The following is a 10,919-nucleotide window of genomic DNA, read 5'->3' as shown; positions in this document are numbered from 1 at the left end:
GGGAGAGGAGTTATAGTTGTCTGTACCCCCCAGGGACAGCACTGAACCAGGTGCTACAATGGGGAGAGAAACTCTGGGGACAATACTGGGCTCTCCTTTATTGCCCGCCTCTCTCATATCAGGCACCTCTTTCCATGTCTCCTAGTTGCATTGGGGGAGGAGAGTTCAGTTTCTAGGGCCGGGCCTCTCTGTCCCACCCCTCCCCCAGCCTGGAGGACATAAAAGCCTAGATTCAGTTGACGGGTGCTGCCAGTGCTAGGTGAACTTTCGAAGTGAGACCCTGGGGTGGGAGGTGGGTGGCCTAGCAAAGGAGGGGCACTGTGGACCCCTCCTTCAAGGTGGCCTGGGCTCTGACCATAGGTAGGGCCCATAGCGATGGGACTGGGGTATGGAAGTACAAGCGAGGGACCAGGAGGAGAGGAATAGTGGGGCTCTCCTCTCCCAGGTGCACTGTGAGCTTTGGACACTTACTGGGCTTGGGGTCTTATTGCAGAGATGAAGCTGCTCCTGGCCTCAGCAGGGCTCCTGGCCATTCTGGCCATGCCTGGGCCCTCGGAGGGTGCCGCTCCAGGTAACAGTCCAGGGGCAAGGGAAAGGTGGTATGTTGGGTGGTTCTGGGTTTCTCGGATTCCTTCCTCAGTGCAGGTCATCCTGGCTCCGGGGTCTCATGGGAAGGGGGTGCTTTGGGCCCATGCCTGACCTCGTGACCCCTATTCTGGACAGTGGTCCTGGGGGAGGTGGAAACCTCAATGGTTCTGACCTGCATGGAAGAGGCCAAGCGGCTAGTGGACAAGGCCTACAAGGAGCGACGGGAAAGGTGGGGTGCCGGGCACTGCCCAGCTCTGGGCAAGGTTGCCCCAGCCTTCGGGAAAGGGAGCCAGCATGGGGAGTTGGGCGGGGCCCCCTCTCTGTCCGGCAGCCTTTGCGGGCGAGAATGTCTTCAAAACCACCCTTCCCACAGCCTTGCCTCTGCCTGCATACCCAGGTCCATCCCTGTGCATAAAGAGAAACTTTCCTCCTGTCCGTGAGTCTGTCTGCACTGTCCCGTGTGTCCCTCTCCTGGGGCTCTGTGGAGTCTCTGCCCACTTTCTCTGACCCCCACTCCTCCCTTCTCCCGGCAGCATCAAGCAGCGGCTTCGCAGTGGCTCGGCCAGTCCCATGGAGCTCCTGTCCTATTTCAAGCAGCCTGTGGCAGCCACCAGGACAGCTGTGAGGGCTGCGGACTATTTGCACGTGGCCCTAGACTTGCTGGAGGGGAAGCTGCGGCCTCTGTCCTCAGGGCCCTTCAACATCACTGGTACTGATGCCCCTCCAATCCCAACCCCTGTTCCACAAGTGACCCCTCCAAGCGACCCTACCCCTGGGAAGTGGTACTTCCCAGGGATCCCCCCAACTCCTCCTTCGAGGGAGTCTCCCGGACTGGACTCGAAGTCCTTTTCCCCAGGCTGCCCCTCTCACCGGGGCTTCTCAGCCTAGGATAGGAAGTGAGGGACTGAGCTCCCACATCTCTACCCCCCCACGCCCCCCACGCCCCGCAGATGTGCTGACGTCTGCCCAGCTGAATCTGCTGTACAAGTCGAGCGGCTGCGCCTACCAGGATGTGGGGGTGAGGTGCCCCAAGAAGGACAAGTACCGCACCATCACGGGGCAGTGCAACAACAGGTGTGCAAGGCGCTGGGCTCAGGGGGAGACGCTCAGGGAGGCGTCGGTCGGTCCAGCCCGCCCGCGGCGCCACCTTGCGTGAACACCCTGCCCTCGCCCCGCAGACGCAGACCCACGCTGGGGGCTTCCAACCGCGCCTTTGTACGCTGGCTGCCGGCGGAGTATGAGGACCGCCTCTCGCGGCCCTACGGCTGGACGCCCGGGGTCAAGCGCAGCGGCTTCCCGGTGCCCCTGGTGAGCGCTGGCGGGCAGGGCAGCGAGGGCTGGCCCAGCAGCGCGCAGGCAGCCAGCCCCTGACCCTCCGTGTCCCACAGGCTCGTGCCGTCTCCAACGCCATCGTGCGCTTCCCTACGGAGCAGCTGACCCCGGACCAACAGCGTTCGCTCCTGTTCATGCAGTGGGGCCAGCTGATTGATCATGACCTCGACCTCACCCCTGAGCCGGCAGCCCGGGTCGCCTATGTCAGTGGTCTTAACTGCGAGACAAGCTGCCTGCAGCAGCCACCCTGCTTTCCGCTCAAGGTGCCACTTCTTCCAGTCCAGCCACTGCCTGTCGGGTGGAGAGAGTGGGCATCATTCCTAGCAGTGGCCACCTCCCTCTGTGTCCAAGTTTCCTTCCTTAGCTCCCTAGGAAGGCTAGCCCTGCCCTGCCCACCTCCACCGCCCCCACCCCACACCTGCTACGGACCTTCCCACTGTCCCTCAAACCTTTGCATGTGGTACCTGGTCCTCTTTCCTCCACACAAAGGGGCCCCTTCCCCGCAGCGCAGTTACTCAGAGCCTGGGTTGTGGGGCTGGAGCAGGGCTGAGAGGGGACTGTTGGTGCGAGTAGGGAGAACAGGAGAGAAGGAAGGAGAATCTGAGAGAAAGAGGGGCCAGAGTGAGAGGCAGGAAAGGAGAGAGGGAGGAGAACAGGAAAGGGGAAGGAGGAAGAGCCGGCTGAGAGTGTGGAGATCCCTTCTAGAGGCCAGACTGGGAGGGGAGGACAGAGCAGACGAAGAGGAGGGAAGGAGTGAGAGACAGGGTTGGGGGGAGGTCGGAGGGCTGGTGGGTTTCTCGGCCTGAGCCTTACACTCCCTAGTCCAGCTTTCCAGTCCTCACCCCAGAAGCTCAGAGGCACTCTGCAGTGGAACCTCAGACAGTGACCCCGTGACCCCTGTGGGCCTTGACAGCCGCCCCCCCCCCCCATAATCTGAGGAAGCCAGAGGTCCCTGTTTTGGTGTCTGGGTCTCCTCCTTTGGTCTTGAGCTGCAGGCCGCTTCCGAGGTGAGATCAAGGCCTTCAGGAAGGTGGACGGGGGAGAGTCACTCCTACCTACTGTCCCTGCCATGGTGAGCTGGCTCAGTCTTCCTCTCTGCCACAGATCCCGCCCAATGACCCCCGCATCAAGAACCAACGGGACTGCATTCCGTTCTTCCGCTCCTGCCCTGCCTGCACAGGAAAAAACGTCGTCCGCAACCAGATCAATGCCCTCACCTCCTTCCTGGATGCCAGCATGGTGTACGGCAGCGAGAATCCCTTGGCCATGAAGCTGCGCAACCTGACCAACCAGCTGGGGCTGATGAAAGTCAACACCCGCTTCACTGACAAGGGCCGGGCCCTGCTGCCTTTTGACAACCTGGACCACGACCCCTGCATCCTCACCAACCGCTCTGCGCGCATCCCCTGCTTCCTGGCAGGTCAGGCTGGGCACAGGGACCTGGGATGGCACAGGGCCGCTCCTTGCTGGAGCCACAGCAGGCCTGTTTATAAGCAGCTTGTGGGGTTGCATTTAGAGAGAGACTGCCCTCACCAGCTTCATTGTATTAATCCAGTTGCCTTGGCGACAAGTTGGATGGAGCCAGAAAGGAAAAAACAGGAGACAAAAACTCAAACCTATGAATGAGACTCGGGATGGTTGAGGAGCCTCTGTCCATCTGTTTCTCTGTCTCCCTCTTTCCCTCTGGACTCTGGCAGAGAGGAGAGTCGAGCCCCTGAAGGACAGGGGACTAAAGGGACAGAGAGCAATGTGGGGTCCTCACCCTCTTACACCATACCATTAATTAGGTACCTACTAGCACATGTGGCTATTTGCATTTATATTTAAGTTAATATGAATTAACGTATATGAAAAATTCAGTTTCTCCACTTCGCTGGCCACATTTCCCATGCTCAATAGCCTCACAGGCTGTACGACATTCTCATTGGTTGGACAGTGCTGCTCCAGAATATCACTTTCTGCCCATCTTGACTCCCTATAATACGCAAGGGCAGGAGCTGAAATTTAAACAGCTGACAGCCCTGGGGATACCACTGGGGCAGTGATGGTGCCCATGGCCAGAAATTTTCCAGTTTTTTTCATTGGGTCTCTAATTGCCTTGGACTTCATTGAGTTTTAATATTTTGTTCTTTAATTACAGTTGACATTCAATATTATTTTCTATTAGTTTCAGATGGACAGCATAGTGGTTAGACAACTGTATAATTTAATCCAAGGTTTTTTAATGCAAGACCAGCAGTGTGCCCAAGGCTCTTTCCTTTGACCTCCCAACCTCTCCTCCTGGTGGTTTCTAGTGGCTGAGCCTGGGGGAGGAGATTCAAGGTCACTGCCAGTGTGGACTTCCCTAGGCTAGTGAGGGAAGAGCTGAGCTCCTCAGCCAGTCATGGCTGCCTTCAGTTTGGTGTTGGCAAGCTGCCTGGCCCAGCCTGGAGCATCACAACCTCCGGCAGCTAATGGGACAGAAAAGCTGCTCTCGTGGAATTTTCTTCTACCAGCCTCAAGAGCTGGTGAGGACTAAACCCACTGTCCTGCTGAAATGGCCTCAGGCCCTTCAGAGAAGGGTTGGGGAGGACTAGAAGGATCAAGGGTCTAACTCAGTTTTTTTTTTTGAAGAGTCTCAGGTATGGACTTTAAACATTCTGTGCCCTCTCGCCCTTCCCTGAGCAAGCTGCGCAATTAGCATTGAGGTTGGCAAACTCTGCTCAGGTGGTGGTGATTGTCTAGAGTCCTTTGTTGAGAAGGATTCTCAGGTTGCATCCAATTTTAGCAAGAGAGAGCGCTGTCATTGTTGACTGTGTCTGACGTGGGCAGGAAGCAGGGAGTGTCAACAAGCATGTTACTTTTTGGCCTTCCCTGAATCAAGAGAATAAGTCAACCAGGCAGTGTTCATGGCTCTCCTACTGTGTACCAAGCACTGTGTTAAACCTCATGTCAACATGTATGTGTTGGGTGAGAGGGTCAGACACAAAAAGATAAAAGACAGCAAGCCTTTTTCTCAGGGAGCTCCCACTTGCATGTATAGGAAGGTGACAAATCATATGTCAGATCTGATGCCTGTTGAATGAACATCCCTGACCAGCAGTGCCCTTCAACCAAGGAAGAAGCTATTATGGTGGCCCAGGGCATCAAGGCAGGGCAGGTGTAATCTGAATATCTTGCAGAAGGATGGGTGGAGAGGTGGGCTGTGTAGGAGGCATTTCAGGGGAGGGAGTTCAGTGGGGCAAGTCCTTTCTGAGATGAAGGTCTTCAGAGTGATGGTAGCTTTTGCTTCCCGAAGGGGATACCCGCTCCAGTGAGATGCCCGAACTCACCTCCATGCACACACTCTTTGTGAGAGAGCACAACCGGCTGGCCAAAGAGCTCAAGCGTCTGAACCCCCGCTGGGATGGAGAGAGGCTCTACCAGGAAGCCCGGAAAATCGTGGGAGCCATGGTCCAGGTATGCAGTCCTGACACCTGATCCAGGTACATCAGTGATGCCAGTGTCTGAGCAGAGTTAGGATCCAAACATGCCTTCACCACCTGTTGGCTGTCTGACGTTGGGCAGCTCGACCCTCATGAGGTTCAGTTTCTTCATTCATGATACTGTAAAGATTAAGGACATACAGGGAAACACCTGGCAGTTACTAAACTCCTGGCAAGGGTTGCTTACTTTCCATCCTCTCCAAGGCTTGTTCTCCTTTCTACCCTTTTGTCCATTGGGAAGAAAATTGGGAGGGTCAAATTGCTGGGTCTAAAGAACCTGGTGCATATCCCTGACCAGTGTGGCTCAGTTCACTGGGCATCATCCTGCAAAGTGAAAAACCACCAATTCGATTACCAATTCCCAGTCAGGGAAAATGCTTGGGTTTTGGGTATAGTCCCCAGTGGGGCACCTAGGAGAGCCTACTGATGGATGTTTCTGTCTCACAATGATGCTTCTCTCCCTCTCTTTCTCCCTTCCTTCCCCTCTCTCTAAAAATAAAGAAATCAAATCTTAAAAAACGAGTGCCTGATACATGACAGCTGTTCAGTAAACACCTCTCTTTTCCTTCACCTCATTGTCACCCTTGGCTCCTTACCCACTCACCTATTCCTTTTGACTCTGTCACAGTTCACCCCATCGCCTTAACCTCGTTTATCTCTGGGCAGTTTTTCCCTTCCAACTCTGATGCTCCAGTTCCCCCGTCCTCTCCTCAAGACACACACATGCAGGGAGGCACACCTTTCTCAAACTCTGGAGGAGGAGAAAGTTGCAGGTGCTGAGGGTGAGTTTTTAAGTTGCACTAAGAAGTTAAATGAGATTCATCTAAGCCTCAGAGGAAATTCCAGAGTCCAGATCTAGAGTGCTGCTGTTCTCTGTCTTCTCTTCACTGCGGGAAGTCGTCCAGAGTAGCCCTTTTCCTTCTTGCCTCCCCTCTTTCCACAGTCAGAGATTGAACCCTACTGTGAGCCAGGCACTTGCTGGGCACTGAGTAATTCCAAGAGAAATGAGATAGAAGCATTGCCCTCAAGGAGCTTATAAGTTAGTAGGAGAAATTAGATATTGATAACTCAAAGTCAAGGGAGCTATCAATGACCCACAAAGACCTTTGTTATTTAACCCTCTAGGGCAGAGGGCAGCATAATTAACCTTAATTTACATTGGAGAAACTGGGCCTCAGAGAGGCTAATAAGTGGCCCAAAGTCACACAGCAGGCAAGAATCTGTTTATGCCCCTTGGTGCCACTCTGTTAGACCTCGATCTAGTGCTGTAGGCAGTGGGTCCCTGGCCATAGATGGATGAGAAGGATCCCCCAAGCCAGGAGCAGGTGAAGACTCTGAAGGGAAGGGTGAGGAGAGAGGCCAGGCTGAGTGACTTTTTCTGTAGATCATCACTTACCGGGACTATCTGCCCCTGGTGCTGGGGCCAGAAGCCATGAGGAAGTACCTGCCCAGGTACCGCTCCTACAATGACTCGGTGGACCCTCGTATTGCCAACGTCTTCACCAACGCCTTCCGCTATGGCCACACCCTCATCCAACCCTTCATGTTCCGCCTGGATAGTCAGTACAAGCCCATGGGACCCAATCCCCGTGTTCCACTCAGCCAGGTCTTTTTTGCCTCGTGGAGGGTCGTGCTGGAAGGTGAGTGGGACCTAGGCCAGGAGAGAGTGGGCTGGCAGCTGAGCGTGGGGTAGGGACGGGCTTGGCCACAGGGAACTGGGGCAGAATCAATCCTCTTTCCTTCCATTTGGGGGGAACTGATCTGACTTGTCAGCCTCAGTTCACCTGACTCTGCTTTTACATCGAACAATAAAGAATGAGTGGAGAGCGCTCACAGGGAGCTGCCTCCTTCCTGTGTGTTGTGACTCAGGAGGCCAGAGGTTGTAGGGAGCACCCCAACCTTGCACATCTGGACAGCATAATCCCCTGAGACCTTGATGCTCCAGTGAGGACCTTCCTCCTGGGGCCCCCTTGGTGCCAGGAGCTGCCCAGCCCTCTTCTGCAACCCACTGACCCTACCTTGGGCTATGACTGACTCCTGTCTGAGCTCTGATAGTGAGCCAGATTCTCTCCCCAACCTTGCTCCTCTTGCCCCCAGGTGGCATTGACCCCATCCTCCGGGGCCTCATGGCCACTCCTGCCAAGCTGAATCGCCAAAACCAAATTGTGGTGGATGAGATCCGGGAGCGGTTGTTTGTGCAGGTCATGAGGATCGGGCTGGACTTGCCTGCTCTAAACATGCAGCGCAGCCGGGACCATGGTCTCCCAGGTGAGGGGCTACAGGATCCCCCTCTCCTATCCCCTCTCCAGTGTCCCCAGCTGCCCAAGAGTTCCCCCAGGCCTAGCATTTTGCTCTTAGGAATTGGTCTGAGGTCAGGTACCTACCTCTCCCTGGGCTTGGCTGGTCCATTTTTAGCAATTCCTGTCCCCCTCTGCATTGCTATACCCCTTAAACATGGAGCGTCATGATAATAACACTGAGCCCTCTAATCCCCATAGACTGAAAAGCAGTTTCCATCATCATTTTATTTCACTTTATTTCACACAAACTCTGAGGGAAAGGGAGTATTATCACTTGCATTTTACTGATGATAAGCAGAGGATGGCTTGCTTAGGTTCTCCGGCCAAATCAGTGACAGAGTTGGAATTAGAACCCAAGTCAGCCTCACCTCAAAGCCTGTGCCTGTGTCATGGGTCAGCCAGTGTGGCTGAGCCTTCTAGACACACTTCACCCCGCACAGGCCTGAGATTTCCAGAGGGGGACCACGAGATGTTGTTCTTTTGGGGCCTGACAGGAGTAATGGCCATTCAGGATTTGCCTCTGGGTGGGAGGGCAAAGGAAAGGCAGAGAGGGTCCTGCAGTGACTCAGCTGTGCCCTTGGCCTGAGCCAAGGGTACAAGGATCCCCAGACGTTTATAGCCCGGGAGAAGCCCTTCTGTGTCCTCCCCGCCCTCCCATGACTCTGTATGTGACCTGGTGTATTAGAAAGCGGGGTTTTCTAATACGCACCCACACCCGCCTTTCCCCTCCCCCCACACAGGGTACAATGCCTGGAGGCGCTTCTGTGGGTTGCCACAACCCAAAACAGTGGGCGAGCTGGGCACAGTGATGAAGAACCTGGACCTGGCGAGGAAGCTGATGGGGCAGTACGGCACACCCAACAACATTGACATCTGGATCGGCGGCGTGGCTGAGCCCCTGAATCGCAATGGCCGTGTGGGGCCGCTTCTCGCCTGCCTCATAGGGAAGCAGTTCAGGAATCTCCGTGATGGCGATCGGTGAGGAGACAGGCAGAAGGGTCCAGGCGCACTGCGTGGCCCTGGGCCTGTTCCAAATCTCTTGGGGCCCCAGCTTTTTGTGCTGAAATGAAGGGCTAGAAGGAATCCGTGACTTTCCAGTATGTTGGAGGGGCTTCATCCCTAATGTGCTCTGAACCCGTTGGGGGTGCAGTGAGTGAGGAGGGACCTGGACTCCTGGTTGGGAAGGAGGGAAGACAGAGAAAATGCCCCTCTTTACTTCTCCCTTTACATCAGGGTGCAGCCTGAGAGTGCCGTCATCAGTCACTAGTGAACAGTCCCATCCTGGCTTCTCCTTTCATCATGGTTATGACAGCTGAATCCCTAGTTCTCACCGAGCCTGTGTTGTGCTTTTGGGAAGATTACATTCATTCATTACAAAAAGTGTCCTTCTCTGGGTGCACAAATTAGAAACGCCCCCAAGATTCTCTCCACCCCCATGGGTGCAGCTCTGGCTGTGGCACAGGCTTCATGGACGAGTGTGGGCCCAGCCCCCTGCCCAGCATTAGTGATGCCCCAGAGGCTGCTGGGGTGAAGCCATCTGGGTAGCTGGGCTTTATGCTGTGCGGTGAGTGAGGCTTCACTTGCTTGAAAACCCCGGGCCTCCTGAGGGTCTGCAGCGCCCCCGTGCTATAGAGCTGTGTCTGCTGTGGCCCTTTTGCACCAGAGGGTGGCTCAAGCCAGGTGATGCCCTCCCAGTCCAGAAGAACCTCGGGCACAGTGTCCGTCGATGTTCTCCTGCAGGTTTTGGTGGGAGAACCAGGGTGTATTCAGCAGTAAACAGAAGCAGGCTCTGGCCAAGATCTCCTTGCCGCGCATCATCTGCGACAATACAGGCATCACCACCGTGTCCAAGAACAACATCTTCATGTCCAACACATTCCCTCGGGACTTCGTCAGCTGCCGTACACTTCCTGCGTTGGACCTGTCTTCCTGGAGAAGCACAGACTAGAGCCTGGGTAAGGGGGTGCTCGGTGAGGTGAAGGCCGGGGACACCTGGGCTGGCCGTTGCAGCCACAGACTTCTCTTCCGTAGGCGAGCCCACCCCTGTTCTGGGTGCCGGCCGAGAAGACAGATGACTAGACATTCATTCATACGTGGGCACCCACACGCACAATGTATATATTCTGCACCATATGTGTGTGTTACCTGTGAACATGGGTACTGTGCTGTGTGTTGTGTACGTGTGTCACTTAGTGAGTGTGTGTTTGTTGTCTCAGTGAGTATTAAATATATGGAAGGCAGCAGAGTGGATTGGGGAGGAACACAGGCTCAGGAGCTGGGCAACTTGGGTTCAAATCCCTGTCCAGCTTCTTACCAGCTGTGTGACCTTGAACGTGTTCCTCAGCCTCACTAAGCCTGAGTTTACTGCTTTGTGAATAATGAAACAGTTGCTATTACAGCTGTCATGTCTCCTTACAGGGTTCATTTGCCTCCTTTAGTTTTGTGATTATTGAGCACTTACTAGCTGCCAGGTACTGTGCTAGGTGTGGGCAACGGAGTCAGACATCGCTTCTTCCCTCGCGGACGGCACATCTCTACACCGTCCTGGCCGGCAAGGTGAACCGGGAACCCCTGCAGGAACGGCTGTTGGCAGCTGGGCTGTGTGTGGTGGTCGAGTTATGGGCCCAGGCGAGCTGGGCTCAGTCAGTCCATGGCTCCCTTTTTCCTTCTTTCCTTCTTTACTCCTGCTGATTCGCAGGAGCTGCCTGGAGAGGAACTGGGGCACATTGGCTCTTTTGTATCATTTTTTTTTGTACCTGACATCCATGATAATAAATACAACTGATGGGGATCTTCCCTCGGTCTGTGTCTGCATGCACTGGGGCTAGACTCTCAGCCTAAGTCTTGCTCTGGGCTCTGAACTTGAACCAGTGTGGTCTGTGCCTCAGGGCCCTGTGTTTTCTGAATGGGGGGCAGGGTGTGTGTGCAAGGCCATCCGGGAGTCTTCCTTTGGCTGACCCATAGGTGGGAGGTAGTTACTTCTTCGACGCCTGGGGGCTGGGCCAGACTGAGAAGACCTTCCTCCTTCACCTTCCTCTCACACCACCTGCAGAACAGGAATGGTGGCCACCAAGTCCGTGTGCTCATTCATTGCTCTAGTAAGTATTTGCTGCGTGCTCACTCTGTATCAGGCTTGTGTCAGCTGCTGGGAAAGAGAGGGGACAAAATGCTGTCCTGCAAGGGGTCCAGAGCAGAGGTGTGGAGGGAAGGAACCTCCTCCTCCTGCATCTCTGTA

General features: G+C 55.0%; 1 protein-coding gene across 3 annotated transcripts; it reads left to right on the top strand.

Moving 5' to 3' along the window:
- The first annotated feature begins 252 nt into the window (after nt 1–252).
- MPO (myeloperoxidase) lies at nt 253–10,467 on the top strand. Of its 3 annotated transcripts, none has more exons than XM_053656613.1 (14): nt 253–272; nt 494–571; nt 724–817; nt 1,122–1,297; nt 1,539–1,662; nt 1,767–1,896; nt 1,977–2,183; nt 3,025–3,340; nt 5,198–5,358; nt 6,769–7,024; nt 7,482–7,652; nt 8,425–8,662; nt 9,425–9,639; nt 10,123–10,467. In XM_053656613.1, the coding sequence occupies exons 2-13, from the start codon at nt 496–498 to the stop codon at nt 9,630–9,632; spliced, it is 2,157 nt and encodes a 718-aa protein (XP_053512588.1). In that variant the 5' UTR covers nt 253–272; nt 494–495; the 3' UTR covers nt 9,633–9,639; nt 10,123–10,467. The 3 variants fall into 3 exon arrangements, with proteins under 3 accessions (XP_053512588.1, XP_037019593.2, XP_037019594.2); XM_037163698.2 differs by having other exon boundaries at nt 10,103–10,467; XM_037163699.2 differs by having other exon boundaries at nt 265–360; nt 10,103–10,467.
- Nucleotides 10,468–10,919: the final 452 nt, after the last annotated feature.

This window comes from Artibeus jamaicensis, unplaced genomic scaffold (assembly GCF_021234435.1).
Source record: "Artibeus jamaicensis isolate MK-2021 breed Jamaican fruit bat unplaced genomic scaffold, CSHL_Jam_final contig_1998, whole genome shotgun sequence".
In the NCBI taxonomy this organism is placed as follows: Eukaryota; Metazoa; Chordata; class Mammalia; order Chiroptera; family Phyllostomidae; genus Artibeus; species Artibeus jamaicensis.
This window is presented reverse-complemented; position numbering and strand designations above follow the sequence as displayed.